We start from the raw sequence: 21562 nt of genomic DNA on the forward strand, positions 1-21562 counted from the left end.
GAACCCTCTTATTTATCACCAAGCCCTGACCCTGACCCTACAGGGTTTGGTACTGGTGGATCCAAATCAAACTGAACCCATTAACACACCTACCTGTATGAGTGATTGATAGCCACGGCCTATCCTTGCTACGCCAACCCCACTTGGGGCTAGTGCAAAATTGTACTTGCCAAGCGTATCCCAATAAGGAGATTTGCGAATTGCGACATTGACCTAGGTATTGATAAACCGGACTAGATGGATTTGGTCCGTAGGATACCCGACCCAAATTAGCTCCATCATATACCCCAATATCTGGCGACCCTATGGTTAGGACTCGGGTCCTCATTGTCAACAGCAGCAAGGACCTAGCCAACTAGGTCAGATCACAGACCGACTTCTTGGCGCTAAGTGCCTAATCCATCTCCAACCTCAGAACCAGCACGAGTGGACCAACCTCACTGGGTCTAAATCCAAAACCAGTCAAGACCCTTGACCAACCTCACAGGGATACTCCAACTTGATTTCGTGTCCCGTGTCCTTGTGACACAATTGTGAACCTTTTAAGCAACTCTCCCACCGGCTGCAGCCGCCTGCAGGAGCAAGCGACGAGTCGCGGCTACAATGGAGGAGATACGGTGCCCACTAGACGCCGAGTACGCCGACGAGATTGCATCTCTGCTTCGGCCACCATCTCCCCAAGAAACTCAGGTCTCGCTCTTCTTCTTCCTCTCTGTTTCAGCTCGTCTTCATCGCTCCCCTTGCTCCGTTCTTCTTCCTCCATAGCTTATTCAATGGGTGTTTCGATGCACCCACTTATCTGGAAAACCGGGATAAGCTTGGACATTCCAAGGTTATTCATAACATAGCATCCCATCGTATCCTATTTCTCTGGATAAGTGGGTGCACCCAATAGAAACCAGCATTGAACTTCCAAGAGTTCTTGAACACGAATGCTTAGACTTCGACTCAAAGCGTCTCCAATTCTGTGTTTGGAATCGACTGAAAACTAGGTGGCATCGCTACGCACCCATTGTAGTTCTCCCAACTCGGCGGCAAGCCATGGAACTCGTTTTCCACAATGAGGAAACGGTAGGAGTGCTGCGTCGGCGTAAACGAGTTCTCCGGAGTAGGTCTTCTCTTCGATCCGATCGCACCAGAAATCGCCTTTATGGGCAGAGTATTAGAATTTCCGGGAAACAAAGAAATGTGAGGAATTGGGTTTTATGTACTTCGAGTTTAGCTTGATCTTTTGGAGGTGACCCCCTTGTTGAGTTTTATGGCGTGTATTGAGGAGAAATGTATATATCGTGGAGTTGTACACCCTGGCTACAAACAGCGGTAACTTCAATCTAGTTTGGTGCAGAGAAGTAATGAGGCGTTGGGTATTTGATCCAACTCCAGTTTTGAACTTGGCAGCTGCATCGATTCATTGAGAACATTTTATTGGAGCTTTTTTTCTTAACTTGTTAGCTGTATCAATTCGTGAGAAATTCTTATGGAAATCTTTTTTGAAAGTTGAATTCTACGGTTGCAATATTACATTTGTCATTAGTTAAGCTGATCGGTTGAATTCCAACGAAGCTCAACTTCTGCATTAGCTAACTAGAGCACGTGAACTAAAAGTGAACAGAGTATCTAACTATTTACAGGTCTATAAGCAATATATAACTATTTACAGGATTATCCTTCCAATTAGAGAGGAGCAAAAGATTGTCATATATCAATTTCTGTGGACTCATGAGTTTGCAAGGTTCTAAGAGGAGCCACTTTGATTTTGGGAATTTTTAAAGGAATTCAAATATGAGGAAGTCTGTTTTAGCTGCCATGTCGAATTTTTGGCTTGATGGATAGCTCTGGTCACTTGGAGTAAGCCTTTATGCTCTCTGTGGAACAATTTTAAATGGTGTAAGTGTTAGAGCATTGGAGACTCATGACAGCCTGGGTTGACGATCCGATTCAAATCAAGAATATGGTCCATCGTCCTCTGGTTATCCACAGACCAAATGCAGCAAAGATAACATCAAGGATAAAGATAAGGCTGGATCAAAACAGCTTACCTTATCCTCACGGCTGCCAACGTGTGACCATCCTTCTGATAAGGATATCAACAAATGTAACCAACTCCTAAAATCATGTAAAATGTTGACATATAGTGATTACCTCACATATGGGAATTGAAGAGGTGTGTGAGATCAGAAAGTCATGGATGTAGGTGGTTTTTTCACCGAACCACGTTAAACTCTTTGTTCTGCTTCACTTTTACCGTGTGGACCCACACTCTTTCATGGTATCAAAGCTGTGGCGAGGCCAGGTCGTCGTCTGCCATACTATTCACCAATCACCATCCATTGATTCACTGTAGTGTTTGTGTCAAGATCTATGGCTGCTTCATCATCTTCACCTCAGATAAGTTCAATTCCTCTCCCAATGTTGCCCGCTCCAGCTAGTTTGCAACATTTTCTAAATACAAAATTAACAGCAGATAACTTCTTTCTTTGGGAGTCTCAATTCACTCCCTTACTGCTGTCATATGATCTCTATGGTTTCATAGATGAATCTAAGAGATGCCCAGACAAGTATGTACTGTCCAGTGATGGGAAGTCTCAAATGGTTAATCCAGAATATTTGGCATGGTTGAGACATGATCAACTCTTACTCAGTTGGATCATTTCGTCTCTTTCAGAATCCGTACATGCCCAGATCGTTGGACTCAAGTCCTCATACGAGGTTTGGAATGCACTTAAGAATACCTATGCTGTGCAGTCCTGATCTAAAGTGTTGTAGTTGAAGCATCAACTGCACACCTTGAAGAAAGGCACAAAAGCTATAGATGAATACTTTCAGAAGGAAAGATTGCTCTCTCACCAGTTAGATATGGCATCACTTTTTGTGACTGATGAAGACATGGTTCTTCCTTTATTAAGAGGTCTCCCACAAGAATATGCTGCATTTAAAACCTTTGTTTTCATTCGTAGTGAACCCGTCACTATAGAAGAACTTCGCAACATTCTTTTGATTAAAGAAACTCAATTAACTGATTCTAGTTAGGATGGGTCATTTTCTAATTCAATGTCCAACTATGTTCAATATGAGAGTAATCTTAGTCAACCCAAGCCATATCAATCCAATAGAGGCAGCGATTAACAATAGAGGAAGAGGTTGATATAGAGGAAGGAGTTCATGGCGTGGAGATGTAAATGAGTCAGGTTGGGTAATATGTTAGTATTGCGAGAAACCGGGGCATACTGCCAAACGTTGTTTTCAGATCACTCGCAACTTCCCAAAGAATGCCAATGAATCTCGCGAAACGCCTCCTCAAGCTTATGAAGCCACCACAAACTCGTTGGAAGAAGGCAACTGGTACCCTAAATCCGAAGCTTCCCATCACATTGCTCACGATTTGAACTCTGTCTCATTACATGCTCCGTACAAAGGCAAAGACACAGTTAACATAGGTGACAGGACAAGTTTGAAAATTCATAATATTGGATCCTCTAATTTTTCTATTAATGGCTCAAGGTTTACTCTTAGAAATATTTTAAATGTTTCGTACATTTCTCAGAACTTACTTTTAGTGAGCAAGTTTGTTTGGGACAATAATATTATTTTTGAGTTTCGCCCTGAATATTGTTGTGTAAAGGATCTAGCTTCAGGGACAAAGATCATTCGAGGGCGGAGCAATAACGGTCTCTACCAAATAAAGCTTCTTAAGGCTGATATGAATAAAGAGGTGCCGAAGATGGCATTGGTGGGAGAATGAGTGACTCTGGATCATCAGCACCAGCGACTGGGGCACCCGGCTGTGCGTGTGGTGCAAAAAGTGGTGAATAGAAATGAGCTTCCTTATTATTGTGATATGAATAAAATATGTGATGCTTGTCAATAAGAAAGAGTCATGCTCTTCCATTTACTAGTTCATCTCAGAAATTTTTTGAACCCTTAGAACTTATTTATTTAGATGTGTGGGGCCCTGCTCTAGTTGTTAGTTTGGACCAATATCGGTTTTATGTTTATTTTGTTGATGCATTTTCTAGATTCACATGGATCTATATGATTGCTCATAAATAAGATGTTGCTCATGTTTTTCATATTTTCAAAGCGAAAGTTGAAAATTTGTTTGAAAGGAAAATAAAAGCTTTATAAACTGTTGGAGTTGGAGAATATAAAGGATTAAAACCATTTTTGCGTAAATGTGGAATCACACATAGGGTCTCGTGTCCACACACGCATGAACAAAATGGTGCTACCGAGAGGAAGCATTGACATATAGTGGACAATGGGCTTAGTCTCATGAGCCAAGCAGCCGTTCCCACCAAGTACTGGACTTTTTCTTTAGCACGACAATTTACTTGATCAACCGGTTACCCTCTCCAGTAACCCAAAATAGATGTCCCTTTGAGATCCTGTTCAAACAACCTCCTGATCATAATTTCCTAAAAAAATTTGGAAGTCCTGTTATCCTTGTCTTAGACCATATCAATCCCATAAACTTGACTACAAAACCGAAAAACATGTATTTTTAGGATATAGTAATTCCCACCATGGTTACCAATGTCTTAACCCTATTTTTGTCAAAATCCTCATTTCTCGTATTGTTATATTTGATGAAAGCCATTTTTTTCGTTCGGGACTCTCCTCTTTCAATCCCTACAAAATTGCCAGTCCATCTCCCTGGGCCCACAACCGTTTTACCTCCCTTACCTCTTAGTTCATATACAAAACCTCCGGGACCTCACCTATCTGAATTTGCCTTATTTCAACCAAGCACACCCATCCAACCAACCTTATCCCAGACGGTCTCTAATGACGTTGGCTTTGACCCAATTTCTGAACATAATCCAGTCATTGAAACCGATGTCTCACATATTCTCCCAGATTCAATATCTACTCCTGATCCAGTTGCCGCTCCTTTGCGAACTCACTCAATGGTCACCCGGTCTCAAGATGGGACTCGCATTCCCAAGATCTTTTTGTCTACTTCCCATCCTCTTCCAATTACCCTACTAGCTCATTACACTCAAGACATTGAACCCAAGACATTTCGACAAGCTAACAAAAGTCCCCGTTGGCGTGCTGCTATAGCTAAACAATTTGATGCCTTGATTAAAATGTCACCTAGACCCTTGAGTCATCAAATTCCTCTCAACGTATTATTGAATGTAAATGGGTGTTTAAAGTCCAATGACGAGCAGATGGGTCTCTTGAGTGATACAAAGCTCGCATGGTTGTGAAAGGGTTTGATCAGGAAGAAGGTATTGACTACTTTGAGACCTTCAGTCCCGTAGTCAAACCCACCACAATTTGCATAATTTTGACTGTTGCGGTTAGCCGTCAATGGCTTATCAAGCAACTTGATGTTCAGAACGCCTTTTTACATGGGGACCTTCATGAAATTGTTCATATGGACCAACCACCCTGTTTTCAAGATCACCGCTTTCCAAATCATGTTTGTCATCTTAAGAAAGCTCTGTACGAGCTTAAACAAGCTCCAAGAGCGTGATAGACTTAGTAACACTCTTCTAAACTTGGGGAGTCAAAGTTCTCACAAAGACACGTCATTGTTTATTTTGAAGGCCAAATCCTTAATTGTTTTCTTTTGGTATACATGAATGATTTATTGGTGATTGGCAACTCACCTGACTTCATTGCCTCTCTCATTTCTTAATTCAGTACATCATTTGCAGTTAAGGATCTTGGAGATCTACATTTTTTCCTCGGCATTGAAGCCATCACTACTCCACAAGGGTTGATGTTATCTCAAAGGAAATATATAGTGGATCTTCTCACACGGGCTAACATGGCAGGCACCAAACCTTGCCCTACTTTGCTATCCTCCTCCATTACTCTTTCTGCAGGTTCTGGAGTATCTTTTCTCTTCCCAACTCAATACAGAAGTATGAATAAAGTTTGCCTATTTATGGCTTGACCTACGGTGAATCATTGGGCAGCAGTAAAATGCATTTTACGATATGTAAAGAACACTGTTGATCATGGCTTACTTATTCAACCGTCTCAGGATTCTTCTCTCTATGCTTTCTCATATGCGAATTGGGCAGGATGCCCTGATGATCAGAAATCAACTGGAGGATACACAGTCTATCTTAGAGCTCTAAAAAACAACCAACAGTGGCCCGCTCAATCTCAGAGGCTGAATATTGGGCTGTCGCCAACAGTACTGCTGAATTAATGTGGGACCAGTATCTTCTGCAGGAACTTAGGTTCCCCTTCCGCTCCATTCCCATTATCTGGTGTGACAATGTTAGCGTTGCCTACATGGCCGCTCATCCCGTCTTTCATCAACAAAGTAAACATGTGGAGATCGATGTTCACTTCGTTTGTGATAGAGTTCACAAATGTCAACTTGTGGTTCACCATATCCCATCACAACAACAGATTGTGGATATTCTTAAAAAACTTCTCCCTATTCAACAATTTGAATTTCTGCGCTCCAAACTCAACGTTGTTCCTGGACCGTTGAGTTTGCGGGGGGGGGGGGTAGAATAATGGAGACTCATGACAGCCTGGGTCCATGATCTGATTCAAATCAAGAATATGGTCCATTGTCCTCTGGTTATCCACAGACCAAATGCAGCAAAGATAACAACAAGGATAAAGAAAAGGCTGGATCAAAACAGCTTACCGTATCCTCATGGCTGCCAACGTATGACCATCCTTCTGATAAGGATATCAACAAATGTAACCAACTCCTAAAATCATGTAAAATGTTGACATATAGTGGTTACCTCACACATGAGAATTGAAAAGGTGTGTGTGAGATCAGAAAGTCATGGATGTAGATGATTTTTTCACCTAACCACGTTAAATCCTTTGTTCTCTTCACTTTCTTTCATTTTTTCACTTTTACCGTGTGAACCCACACTCTTTCAGTAAGGCTTTTTTTCTTTGCCAAAAGAGTGGCTTTAGGTGTCCCATTTTTTGCATTAGTTATTTTGTATATTTGGTTCATGATTTAGAGACAAACACCGCTTTGTGAAGGCTTGTGTTGAAGAGCCCAATGTCATCCTCTGAATCAACTTATTTCATGCCTCCATTTATTGACTGACCAGAAAATTTTGGCCCTCAGAAAATACTTTGATCTCAGCTTGCTGTAGAAGCAAAGATTTAAGAGCAACTTGAAGGCCAAAAACTTTCAAGCAGATAAAAAGATTTTTTCTGATCCTGATATTGGATTGAAATAATAGTCTTTGAAAGTGAAAAGATCAAACATGGAAGAACTTTAATTGGTTTGGACTTCACTCATGGATCATGTATTGCATGTTTGTGAAGATCTTGTGGTTTCCTAAGCCTTCTTATGCTGATAGGTTCAGCTTCTTCTGTTTGGCCATGTCGGTAGACCAATACTGGTTGAATCAAGGCGCAAGCTGCTTTCAAACCAAAATTTCTTTGCATTTAGAATCTCATTCGGTATATACGCTATTTTCTGGCATTTGATTTTAATAAGTAGATGCTAAACTTGGAAAATGTAGAGATTTATTTATTTCCTATTCAAGTGGCATGAAATCCATGAAGCCTTTTTCAGCTGAATGTTATGCATGGGAAATAGACTAGTTTTTCAAGTCCACCTTAGTTTATCCTTTCACATGTTTGTTATGCATGGAAATATTAGTAACTAATATCATGATGTCTTTTTTGTGGTGTAGGACTACTTTTTCCAGTTTCTAGCCACAAGACGTTGTCATGGTCTTAAGATTAACCAGAGTGGAGAAATTGGAAAAGGTATTTTACCTCTAAATATCGTATCATTGGGGACCTCCATTACATGACTCTTTAAAGGCTAGGGTTGGGCAATGGTTCAGGTGAACCCAGGCTTTTGAGACTGTACAAATAGGACCAGGCTTAGTCCTGGCCTGGACCTTTGTTGGACCATGTTTGACTGAGCACAGCACATCAACCACCCTGCTGGCCTTCCCAGTATATGCTCCAGGTTGAGCATCTTGTTGCTCATCATTGAATTTATATCAAACCAGTTACAGCCCAAGCATGACTGGCCAAACCTACTGGCCTATAGCCCTCACGTATGAGCCATGGGTTGAGATATATCAAACCAGTTACAGCCCAAGCACGCCTGGCCAAACCTACTGGCCTATAGGCCTCACGTATGAGCCATGGGTTGGGATGTGGATCCAAACCTGACATGGCCCTTTGGTGGGCTGGGTTTAACCTGGTCACAGCCCAATGCATCCAGTTTATGGGCCTGGCCAGCCTATCGTCCACCTTTAGTTAAATATTAAGCAAGATGGTTGTAAATATGTATCTGCTAGATGATAGAAATCTTGGAAGCTATCTTCTTGTGCTCTTTGGAATAGTAAGCTATATTTAACACCATGTGGAAATAGTAAAAGTTAAATTATATCTCATTATTACTGAATGTGAAGACACAATGAACTGCAGGTGTATATGCAGATATGGAATTCCAGGTAGAAGATTTGGTTATGAAGGATCAAATGTTGGTTGGTGCTCAACATGTTTCTAATAAGGTAGTATGAAGCGCTTTATTGGACTTATCAATTCCTGATATCTTTTGATGTGTGTGTGAGTTTTTATGCAACTACTGGTGTGAATTAAAACACATTTACTGGCACACGCTCAAGACATCCATTTTCATACTTTGCAATTGCAAGACATCTTTATTCTGTCTTGACAAGTTTACTTTGCCTCACTCAATTTACCAGTAGAGTATTAATCTTATAGGTTAGTTGGTGCTTGTTCCCTTTTTTAGAACTAACCCTTTCCTCAGAAAAAAGAAAGTTTTCTGCTTAAGCTTCTTAGAAGCTAAGTGTTCTTACATGAATGATTCTTAGTTTTCTCATGGGGCATGCAGGTTTTGGTAGGACTTCAATTTTCTAATGTTGTCATTCTAGGAAAAATGAAAGTAAATGGCCAATGCCTGGTCAAATTGTTTGGGGCATGTAGGAACATGGTTCCCATCTCTTGGTCTGTTAGGATGCCTCAGCTGCATATAAAATAAAGATATACAAAAAAACAAAAAATCCGGACAAAAAGGCAGAACAAACTGCATATAAAATAAAGATATACAAACAAAAAAAAAATCCAGACAAAAAGGCAGAACAAATTGGATTGGGCATCCTCCTGACTTCCCACTAGGCAAGAGGTGCAGCTAATCCTCCTAACTACTCCATCAAGGTGTTCACTGACTGATGAAAGTATTCATACTTTCTTCATGATGTTAATAAATGTGGCAAAAATAAATCAGGATTCAGAATCTGTCTGTATATTCCCGTCAAATTAATATGATCTGATTCACTTGATTCCTTTACTGTGCTAAACTCCATTCTCCTTCCCAATCTTTCCACCACATGGTTTATGTATGTCTTTAAAATCTGGATAGGATATATAGTGATGACCTGAAAGCATGACTTTGTTAGCTGATATTCTTTAGCAGATGATAAATAACTTGCTTCCATGGATTAGTTTACATAAAAATATTGTTCTTATTTCATGTATGGTTCAGACTGATTACATGATTGTTTGAGTTTGAACAATTGTTTGTTCCTTGTTTGTCTATTCTACTGTTTATAAGTGAATAAGTCACATAATCCTCAAAAGTTTTGGTCATGGAGTGGAAAAAAAGTACCTGCTTGCCATTTTCTTTTTTTGGCTCATTTTCTCTTTCTAGGTTGAAGCATTGGTCTGCAGCCACTGTTTTTGCTATATTAGCTCAATAGAGCTCCAAATTGGAAGGAGACTTTATCTGCAAGGTTTGAATAAAGGAAATAATGAAGATCCTGGGAAACTTGTCCATACATCAAAACAGTGTCAAGTAGAACCATCTGAAGTGCCTGAAAGTAGTGTCTGGGATGGTGACAACAAAACAAGTACTTGTTCCTTGAGTGGGATTAAAAACAGCAGTGCAATCCCTGAAGCAATGATAGAATCATTGGTGAATGGTGGATTGACTTTGCCATACTCAAAAGAATTTCCTTTGCCTCCAGTTGTTTCTTGCATTGGAGGTTGTGGAGAGGAAAACTACTGTAGGTAAGTGAAGTTTTCTCTTTTTTTTTTTCATGTTTTGTGTTTTTGTCATCTTCTTTCTTCTTTTCTCAAAATTTTTATATTCTATATGTAGAGAATGTAGTTTCCTTCTCTGTGCAGACATGTGGACAACATATTTTATTTTATCATATAGGAAAATTGATTTGCAACAGGGGATATTTGAACCATTGACATGTTGGGATTGAATGTAGTGGTTGATGGGTAAGTTCTTTCAGAATCCTAATACTGCAGGGTGCTATTCAACAGCTTAGACTGTTTAAAAAACATAAAGGAAAAGTAAAGATCCTTCTGTGGACCTTTTTAGGTTACCTGGAAGTAATTTGTTTATCTTTGTCCCATTCATATATTTGAGTCAGTTGCAATAACTGTATTGCAGCTGATTAATTTGCAATTCTATGGAATAATCAAACTGAAAGTATGGGCTGCATTTTATCCCATTGAGTACTTCGGTTTTTCCTTGTCAGTGGCCTGAGAATTATTGTTGATGACATTTCTCCTGGCAGTTCAGCTTTGCAGTTCTCCTTTTTGTTCTTTCATGATTCTGCTTCTTCCCTCCTCAATGAAGTCTGTGTACATTCATGAAATTCATGAGTTTTCTGTTCCATGATTATTAGTCAGCCGTTCATTTTTCTAATAGGCTGTTCTTTTGGTTGTGATCTTGCAAATTTTATAATCTGAAGTTAAAGATAGGGTGTTAGCATGGAAGGCTGTTTGGCCTCAGTATGAACAATGCTAGCAAGGATGTAGAGAATTGGCTATTGTGTAAGTTGTTTAAAAGAAGTGAAAATTCTTGTCCACCCCTTTTTACTTAAAATGTGTCATCTGGTGATATGTATATATGAATATGAATAACATTACAGGCTAACATATCTTTGACATTTTTAGGGTGATTTTGTTGTGTCATAAAAGCTGACCTAGGTTCCCATCACCAAGATATTCAGTTATGTTCTATCATGTTTTGTATATCTTTGTCATTATCATGTATGCATCATCAGGTAAATAAAGACTCCTCTATTTTTCGAAACCCTTTAATTCCTAGACTGCTGCTAATATTCATTCCATCTAACTTTACTTTTCAACTAATTGCTATTTGTATGGCAAAGCTTCTTTTCTAGAGGTTCCTTCTATTATTTCTGAGCCTTTTAAATCTTAGTGCTCTATTAATAATCATTCCATCTAACCTTACTTTTTAAACTGACTGTTATTTGTATGGTGACGCATTTTTTCTCATGCATTTGAAACTAAGTGTCACGTGTCCTATATCGCTCTAATTTGCAAGGCCAATTGTTTTTCAATGCTTAGTTCAACTTTCCTATTTGACGAAAATCCAGATCCCTGGGTTTTTCATTTCATTATTTTTCAGTTGTTTATGTTTGTGATAAATCATATGTTGCACTTATGAGAAAGTACTAATTCTGATAGCTTTTTGTGCTCTTAATTATTGGATTCTGGCTAATATTAATTTGTTAGCTCTGTTATAGCAAGTCATGTGCATGGGCTGACTGGGAATCATCTCATTCTTTATTATGCCTTGGGGAGGGATCAGGTGGCATATGCCGTGAAGCACTTGTCAGATTCAATGAACATGCTATTGGTAATTGTCATTAGTCTTTTATTTTGGCAACCCTGCTGTTGTGAATGGCTTTTTTCATTTTGATATGCTTTTTTCTTATGTAGAAACAAATGACATTTTCCTCCTTGCTGCTAAGGTATGCTCATCTCTGTTTCCTTTTGGTGAGCTTTCTCAATATGCTTTGTGATGGTTTCCCTATAGATTTTTGCAGATTTGCGGTGTATATATAATCATTTTATTAGTTGCTTTGTGCAAATATGCACCTCTTTCCTTTGGATATCCAATGCTTATTATGAGCACTTTGATTAAGTACTTGTCTGTCCTCCACAGTGATTCTTAAGGGAAATTTGCAATGTTTGATATTGCAGGTAATTTCATCTACTATTTTAAAATACCAAAAATTGAAAGCTGCTAATGTTGAAGGCCAAAAGAAAAAAATGAAGACAAGTAAAATAAATGTCTCCACCTTCCCTTTTCTTTTGGAGGCTTGGAAGCCTTTCTCGATGGGGTATAAAAAAAGGTGGGTTATACCTTCAGTTGTAAAGTGTCCATAGAATATATAACTTATTATACTATCTTGTATCAAACATGGAGCTTCTTTGTGTTAAAAGGTTATTTTGAAATTCTGTATTTGTTTATTCTAGATGCTATATACATTTTTTAACCTTTCAATTTATATAAACATTGCCACTCCAAATTTTTCACTTTATTATTATTAGCATTCATCTGCACATTGTTTCCTGTATATTCCTTTTTTCTCGATAATTTTTTGCCAAGGTTTCTTCCTTCTCCAATAGTTGCTTACTTGGACTTAATCCATAATTTCAAACTGTAAAATCTTCATGGTTTGACTAAATGTTGGTGTTGTAATTTGGAGAATTTGAAAATTCTTTTACAAAGGTTATCTTAGCACTGTGACTTGTTTTGCCTAAAAGGACAAAAATAGAAAGACTCCACATATAGTGAACATGATAGAAACACATACTCTCATTAAGCTATGGGTGCATATACACTATAATATGTGTGTGTGTGTTTTGTAGAAACAGAACCAAGGGCAGTTCTCATTTCTTGACAACCAAACCTCACTTGCTGTTCTTGCTTACATTTATAGTGGTTTGTATTTTTTGGTAATGATTAATATTACGATAAAAAATGGTTTAGTGTTTCTACATTAAACAATTACCTATCTTGGATTCATGTTCATTCATTCAGAAATCATTATTAGACATTTTTGTTTACCATATTCAAGCTGACATGTGTCATTCTTGTTTTCCATTGTTTATAGATGGTGGGATTGTGTGGCTCTGCCAGATGATATTGAATGTTCTCAAGAATCCTCTTTCAGAATGCAGATGAAAGAGCTAGCGTTTACGGTAATTAAAATATTTGTGCATATTCTGCATCTCCAGCCACTATTCTTTAGGCTATACAAGTAAACCATAAATTTCATTTTTGCAATTGATTTTCATTTTGGACTATCATTGGCTTTTGAAAGCGAAATGCTTACATTATGCCTTTGTGTAGTTCTCAAATGTTGCAGATTTTACTGTTCAAATATATTTTCACATTTGGATGTAGTTTACTGTAATTTGGCAGTGTCTTTGAAAAATCCTTTCCTAAACTTTTGGTCTTTTTATTTCAGTCATTGCAGCTTCTGAAAGAAGCAATATTTAATGAGGATTGTGCACCTTGTATCCACTTGGGGTTATGTTTTATTCTTCAGGCTTGTTCTTTGCCGACAAGCAGATGATATTTTTTCTAGTCATACATAGCTTCCAGTATTTGGCTCCTTAACAGATTGCTTATTATTTTCCCTCGAAGTCTATGGGCATATCATTGGCATGTTTGAATTAAATAATCTGTAAGTGCATTGTTATTTTTGCAGAAAATTGGTTTTATTCCCTTTAATAAGTTAGTATGGTTTTTCTTCTCTTAGGAAACAATTTTTAACAGGTGATTTATGGTAATAAGACGATCATAACTTTGATTGCACTTCCTCAGAGACTTGGTTGTTGCATCTCCTGTGGAGGATTATTTTATCTATATCAGTGATCTTCCATCTCTCGTGAAGGTTAGATTCAGTAGAATAATTTCATAGGCTGAATGTGTTCTTTTATTTACTGAAGAGACATGCTTACTGCTGCAGCTGAATATCAAGGTAATATGTCTCTCTCTTTCAGGAAGAAGCTGAGAAATCCACAAGACCTCTTCTAGATGCCCTTGGCGATGATTATGCAGTTTGTTGTCAAGGTAGAGTCTTCTAGCTTCTCTGTTTTTCTTTAATGTTGTTTTTTCCCATAAGCTTAACTAAGCAATAATTAACAGATAGGCCAATATTTTCTTTAAGGAAAAATCCTAGAACTGTCATCCCTAGGATCTTTTGTTCCAGTCATTTATTTCTCTCCTCCTTTCTTTAGATCAGTGGTTCCAATTCACTATCAATATTTTTTGGAATGTGGCATTGATTATTTATTCTAGTATCATCATCAAATAAATGTCTATGATCCTGTGGCCTGGTTGTATGGATATCGGACCCTGTCCTATCATGGTTATAAATTCTGTCTGTGCACTGCCATGTCAGGAACTTTCCTGGTCTCATATGTCTAAACTATGAGTTCAAGTGGAATGATTTGTATGTTGGAAAACTGTGCTGAAAGTATAGTTACTATCCACTGCCAATGTTACGTTGGGTAACTTCAAGAAGACTTCAAAGAACTGATAAGGTTTCTCTTTGATGGAACTAGGGGAACCCTCTGGGTTGCTGTTGACCGGTCATATTCTGACTTTCAACTTCTTTAGAAGTTTATGGAGTTGAGATTGACAAGCATGCAGAAATTATGTTTGGGAAGATAAGATCAAGAAAATTTTCATAATTGTAAGAGGAGCCATGTGTGTGAGGGTTCATGTATGTGTTTATCCTTCAAATGATGAACTTAAAATATTTTTTTACTCCCTTGTCCTAGCAGCAAGGATAGCTTCTGATATTGAGTGGAATTGATTAGATGAGCTATAAGAATGGATGGAGTCTTCTTGAGTTCTCTCCTTTTATGCTTCTAGTTCTTCTTTTCTTGCATCCATCTAGATTCAATATGGTATCAGAGCCATATTGGAACTAGAAGAAGAAGATTAAAGGGAGATTATGCTGCTGTTCAGACTTCATGCAAGCTCTCACAGGAACTAGCGTGAAGGAGGGTGCTGATGTCAGCATCTACAGTTCCACTTCCAAGGTTTTAGGGTGTGGAGGTATTCTATAGATAGTTCTTGATTTTAATGGTCTTTAGAATCAAGAAATTTGATCATTGGCCTCAAATTGGATTTTTTGGTGATTTTCGAAATGATTTCTATGAGACTAGTTTTTGGGCCGGTTTTGGATATTTGGATTGTATCGGCTGATTTAGGGGTTATTGGTACTCCTAATTTGTTCCTGCTTGGTAGTTTCTATGATGGTTGAGTTGAGTACTATTTTTGGGTATTCATTGTGATTAATGGATACCTTTAGATATCGATAGAGTGTCTCCCACTTGATATATCAGTAGGCAGAAATTGTCGATGTGGCTGGTGACTGTGCTGTGCTGCATAATTGTCTCTGTCAAGGTTGTAAAAAGCGTATGGTAACCCATATCAGCTGGGCCGAAAATAAGATATGTATCGTATTGTAAAAAACAGTATTTTTAATTAAAAAACCTCCAAAAATTCTAAAAAAAAAGACAGGAAACTTCTAAAAAAATTCATAACACAAGAAACCAAGGTTGTAAGTATCGTATCATTACCCGTATCGCTCGGGCCCAAAGTAACACCGTATCATATTGTTTCGTAAACGTATCGTGAATTTTTAATAACTTTTTTTTAAAAAATCTAGAAAAATTTAGCATAAATTATAAAAAAATTATATCACATAAAACAATGATGAATTGCACAAAATACAACTATAAATTCACATATGAAGGCAACTACATAATTTAAATTAATAACCAACCATGCAACTGATAACTGATAATGTAAATAAAAGACTACTTAATTTAAATTTTAAACACAATTAAAGCCTTACATTTAACCAATAAGAGTTCATGATAACTTAAAACATTACATTTAACCAACGTCTTACATGCCAATCTTCATCTCTAAAGTTATAAAGTTCTAAACTATAAAGATCCTAAAACTAAAACTATCTTCTAGAGCCTATTTGTCAAACATCAGGATAATATTTCCTTAGTTCTGCATCCAACTGTTGCTCAATGATCTCTTTATGTTAGGCCATTTTTTTAACAAGTGAGTCATCTTCTTCAGAATCTGGAACAATGGTTGAAAGTCCTTCAACTTTGCATTTTTGCAAAATTCTTCTTCGAATTTCTTCTAGTTCAACGATAACATCAACACGAAAAGTGGTAGGAATAGATGAAAAATCACATGGACGTACATTTTAATCTTGACCTGCAATATGTTGCTTAAATCTATGCAGCACACCTCTAATAATAGCACCATAAAACAAACATCTCAAATTCAATGGTAACTCTAGTTGTGGTACATCATCAATGCTTCTGCAGTATTGCCATACATGATCATCTCTAATATAACATGAATGTGAAGACGACATCGAAGGATCTAAAACAAAACAAAATCAATTAAAAAACTCAATAAGAAGCAAAAAATAGGGATTTTGTACCTTAACGGTTTAACCTACTTTCTTGAGTGAAAAAATGGTGGAAAATTGAAAATGCACTTATGATAAATTCACAAAATCCCTCTCTCTTGTGCGCAAATCGTCCCCCAAATCAATCTCACAGAACCTAGGGTGCATGGGTTTCCTTCTAACAGACTCTAGACATATGGAAAACTCGGCCCTCAAGAGGCCTTTTACACCCAAAATGAAAAAGACAACTTTCAGCTTTTTTTTAAGTGCATTGACACTGTATCGTATGATACATACTGCATTGTATGATACATACTGCATTGTATGAGACAGTACAAATCATGGGTGTATCGTATTGCAAAACACAAAAGTAACGATACGTATCATACCGTATTGTATGATACGTACAACCATGCAAAAAAAATGATAAATAAAACCATAATATCACATATCAAGCAATTATTAGCTACATAAGACATCTAATATTCAATAATCAAGATAATATGCTATGAATGACATTCATATCTCATAAGAAAAGTGTAAATTGTGAAATAATAAACAACAAAACTAAGCTAACAAGTCATAATATTCATAACAATGCATGTTTACATAAACAAAAACAAAATCCTAAAGTGTTTGTAAAACCCCCCTCCGGCAAAGTCGCCGGAGGGGATAAACATTAAAATTTTTTAAAAAAAAGAAACGGGGGGAAACCGCGTAACGAGAGGGGGTGAGGATAAACCTCACCCCCCAAAAACCGCGGAAAGGGGGGGCGAGGTTATCCTCAGCCCCTCACCCTACGTGAGGGTTATAAAAACCCTCACGCAGGTCCTCCTTTCCGCACCCTGCATCGAGAGAAATGAGAGAGAGAGAGAGAAAGAGACTTACCGACGACGGCGGCAGTGAGGTAAGTCCGACCTCCCCATCTCCTTCTTCGTTCTTCTTTCCGGTTGGGAGCACAGGGGGCCGGCAGCCATTGCTGCCGGCAAGTTGCAGGTTTTAAAAAAAAAAAAAATTGACAGAGAAAGAGAGAAAGGGGGGGGGGGGGGTCGGCCGGCCCCTGTGGCGGCCGACTCCGACGGCCGGCCCTGCGACCGGCCGACACAGTTGGCCGGCCCCGGAGGCCGGCCCAGGCAGGGAGTGCAGAGAGAGGGTCGGCAGGGGCCGACCCTCTGCAACTGAGATCGGAAGGGGCACAACCCCTTCCACCCCTTTTTATCGAGGGACCGATTCGATCCGGGCACCCGGACCGAACCGGGTTGGTCTGGGTGCGACCCAGACCGAGCCCACCGGTCTGGGTCGCGCCCAGACCGAGTACTTTGAAAAAAAAAAGTCTGGTTCGGCCTGGGTGCGACCCAGACCGAACCGGGTCGGTCCGGGTCGCACCCAGACCGAACCGGGTCACGTGATTTGGGCGAACCGGTTCGGGTCGAATCGGTTCAAGCCAAACCGATTCGGTTAATTGTGGGTTCAAGTAGAACCGGTTCAGACCGGATCGGGTATGAACCGATCCGGTTGAACCAAGGTCCAAAACGAACCATTCGGGTATGGATCTGGGTTTTCAGTTCAGACCCAGTTCAATCTGGACCTGCCTCAGATCCAGATTAACCGGGTCCAGATCTGACTGGATCAGTCTCGGATCTGGACCCAGTCAGACAGGTCTGGACCCAATTAGATTACCCTGGATCCAGTCAGGCAGATCTGGATCCAATCAAACTGTCCTGGATCCAGTCAGGCAGATCTGGATCCAATCAGACTGTCCTGGATCCAGTCAGGCAGATCTGGATCCAATCAGACTGTCCAGGATCCAGTCAAGCAGGTTTAGATCCAGTCAATCTGTCCTGGATCCAGTCAGACTAGTCTGGATCCAGTCAGAATAGAATGGATCCGGTTCAGACCCAATCAGACTTTCTGGATCCAGTCAAGCAGTTTTGGGATCCAGTTATGCAATGGATCTGAATCCAAACAGACAGAGTTTGGATCCAGATTAGAATTGGATCAGAAAATAGTCTCGAATTGGCCCGAAATCCGAAATGTACCAAGAGATCCATTTGGATACATGAGATCCATTTCAGTAAAATGGACATATCTTCGCACTCCGAACTTGGAATCGAGTGAGGTTTGGTGCGTTGGATTTGTATTGAAGAGGGGAATCCATTAGTCTATGAAATGCAGTCTAACTAGTAATGCAGAAATCGTGGTTTCTTGAATAAGGTTCGGGAAGGGTATTTTGGTAATTTGGTAAGAGGTTTGTGAACTGATTTAAGTATATTGCTTTAATGACCAGATCCTATTGTTAGAGCTTCGTGAGACTCGATTTCGGAGAGAATACGTTGTTCGCACTTGAGGTAAGGGATATTATAAGTAACTTTAGATGTGAATAAACTTGTTTCACGTTGTTTGTTATCGTAGTGCCATAAAGGTTATGTGATTAGCATGATAGCTTTGAGTGAGACCATGACATGCATAAATTTCATGCTTGACATTATGAGTTCATTTGAAATACATGTTTATTGTGAAATGCATGTTAGTTGTAATATGTCATGCATGATAGAAAGCGATTGTAATTGCATGTCTAATTGATCATTAATATCATGCATTGTGATGAGATTTAAGTTTAAATTAAAGTCCCATTTAGTTCATTCATGTAGTATGAATGAATATTTAGAGTTCAGCATGTAGTACCCCTTAAATCCCGGAAGTGGCGACCTGTGGCAAGGGCTACCTGGTTCGCGGCTAGAGTGCAACCACCATGGAGAGTGGGGCGCCGATGATTTAATGATGTAGAGACATTACATCATTGCATGCTAAGTGAGAGCGGTGTGAGTTCTAACGTCATCATGAGATTAAGAATGAGATTGTTGTGATTATTCATGACACCACTCGTGAGGGAACGAGTGAACTTTGTAATTGAGAATTTGTTCAATATGTGAACTTAGTTATGACTTAGGATTTCACTCACACTGGTTTGGGACTCTGGAGGATCATAGATGATTGATAACCATCATGTTTAGGATGTAGCATGAACCATGCCAAAATTGAGAGCTTGACCTCCTGGCTAGCTACCAGTGGGGTCCCCGTGGTGGTTCACTGCAGTGCCTAGTGGTCTGGGGACCACTGAGAGTGTATGGTTCATTATCTGGCCAATATGTAGAATTGAGGTGTTCTACAGGGTTGCTACGCCCATACATGACTATTACCGGTATAGCGAACCTAGTGATAGTTGTGTGAAAGAGAGTATTTGAGAATGATAATGAGGGAAATTAAAATATGCAAACATGTGTGGTGTATCGAGAATTAAAATAAGACTAGGGGCTTAGAGCCCACTACAGTTGTAAATTGTTGTTTATTTACTTATGATTATTTCTTACTGGGTTGTAGACTCACCCCATTCTTGTTTAAATTACAACTGTAGGTTCCAGGCATTAGATCAGTCGCTTGTGAGCAGCTATTTCAGTCTACAACAGAGCATTGATATTTTTACTTTCCTTGTCATTGAGAATAAATTGTAATTGTTCTTTTTCTATTATGAATGATGAATATTGTAAGAGAAAGTGATTATGGAAATAAAATAAAAAGTTTTTTTTTTAGCCACGTTTTTCTCTGTGTAAGCTTTGCACTCTTCCCTCTGGGAAGTAATACCAACCGAACTCGGACTCCTGAGGTCCCAGATCGGTGTGTTGCAAAGTGGTATCAAAGTCAGGTTTACACAGAAAAGATATTCATCATTCATAATAAGACTCAATGACAAGATGTAAGTCTCTGCATGATTAATACATGTTAGTGATTAAATTATTGCGTAATTAGAAATGACTAACGAACAAGGGAACCACGAAGTCCCACGGGCTCAAAACCCAGTTGAGCCTCCCGTGGTAGGAAGAGAGGAATTGTTTGCCGCAATGGCGATGGTTACTGGAGTCATCACGAGCATGACTCAAGTGGTTAGAGAGTTAACGACACAGCCTTCTCCGATCTACATCATTCTCGGCGACCGAGACGTTTATCATTAGAACTACCCCTATACTACCCAGGGGCCACATCCTTCACCTTACGGAAGGAGGAATCGACAATGCAACTGTCAGAGAGCAAGGTCGGCACGTGGGAGGATGAGGGGAAATCAGATGGCGGCTCGATGAGGCATCGGGAGAAGAGCAGCTCCGAACACAAACTTTGTGCCTCGGGGAGGGTCTCGTATGGCCAGAGCACGGGGGACGACATATGTCCCGAGCTAGTTATATGGCGGCCATGAGTGGGGGAAACAAGAGGGTTCCACCTCCATTTCACGAACTTCTGACTGAAGAAGCTCGGAGAACTGCATTACAGGCAGCCGAAGCAGCTCGGCAGGCAGCGGAAGCCAACCAAGGTGACCCAGGGCTCGGACAGGGGCGAGAAATTTCGGGAAATACAGAAGAGGGAGGCGAGGATGATGACCCGAGTGATGATCCAGCCTCACCTACATACACTCCTGCCATACCTACCCACACATCTTCCTCACCATCGTACACTCCTGCTTCGCCTCAGTACGACTTGAACGCTCCTTTCGAGACTCAGACTCAAGAGAGTACAAGGAACAGACCCTGTTTCGGATGGCTCGAAGAATGATTAGGATTAACTAGTTTGCTTAGTAGAGTAGCATTTTTTTAATTGCATTGTTCTTTCTTTTATTTGCTAATAATAATTCTCGTACATGTATGAGATTCTTTTTGAATGAAATAAAGTGAATAATTTTATTGATATTGCGTGAGATGTGATAAGTCTTGTGAGAATCCAATGAAAACATGTAATGTTAAGTGAAAATTTTACTGCAGTACAAATGGCCACTCGCAGAGGAACTTCTTATCTTTCCAAGGACACGGTAGCAGCTAGGCAAGAAAGGAAAATCCTTGGTGGACCATCGCGAAGGGCACCCTCTTCATCCCCTACTACGGAAGGGGCACGAGTTCAGGGGAGCCACGCGGCAACACACACACCGGAGCGATATACTCCGCGTGAAGGTAGAGAAGAAAGTATAGAGATCCCACCTGGATCCCCAATGAGTCAGAGTACGAGGATACCGCCTGAGTATACTACCAACCATATTTTATATGAACTGCTACAAATGACCCTTGCCCAACAAAGTCAGCCACAGACGGTGATTTATGGTATCACCTCATGGGCGGAGAGGTTCAAGAATATGCAGCTTCCACTCTTCGATGGCACTCCTGATGATGTCGCGGCAGAGAATTGGCTGATGCAAGTTGAGAAGGCATTGGATGCCATCCAATGTCCAGATGATCAGAGAGTTTGGATAGTTGTATCCAATCTGACCAGCGATGCGGAGCACTGGTGGAGATCCATCAGGG

The 21562-nt window shown here is 39.6% G+C and overlaps 1 protein-coding gene across 1 annotated transcript in view; it reads left to right on the forward strand.

Moving 5' to 3' along the window:
* Window positions 1-590: 590 nt before the first annotated feature.
* Window positions 591-21562, forward strand: part of ATXR2 (histone-lysine N-methyltransferase ATXR2) — a 36603-nt gene continuing 15631 nt past the window's right edge. The window contains exons 1-12 of the mRNA XM_089980530.1: window positions 591-690; window positions 7644-7719; window positions 8395-8480; window positions 9641-9999; window positions 11499-11611; window positions 11695-11726; window positions 11959-12110; window positions 12876-12963; window positions 13233-13281; window positions 13388-13451; window positions 13592-13661; window positions 13771-13840. Coding sequence (XP_089836656.1) covers window positions 604-690; window positions 7644-7719; window positions 8395-8480; window positions 9641-9999; window positions 11499-11611; window positions 11695-11726; window positions 11959-12110; window positions 12876-12963; window positions 13233-13281; window positions 13388-13451; window positions 13592-13661; window positions 13771-13840 — 1246 coding nt within the window. The 5' untranslated portion in view covers window positions 591-603. The remainder of the gene's footprint in view (window positions 691-7643; window positions 7720-8394; window positions 8481-9640; window positions 10000-11498; window positions 11612-11694; window positions 11727-11958; window positions 12111-12875; window positions 12964-13232; window positions 13282-13387; window positions 13452-13591; window positions 13662-13770; window positions 13841-21562) is intronic.

Source organism: Nuphar pumila, chromosome 11 (assembly GCF_984573655.1).
Source record: "Nuphar pumila chromosome 11, dmNupPumi1.hap1.1, whole genome shotgun sequence".
NCBI lineage: Eukaryota > Viridiplantae > Streptophyta > Magnoliopsida > Nymphaeales > Nymphaeaceae > Nuphar > Nuphar pumila.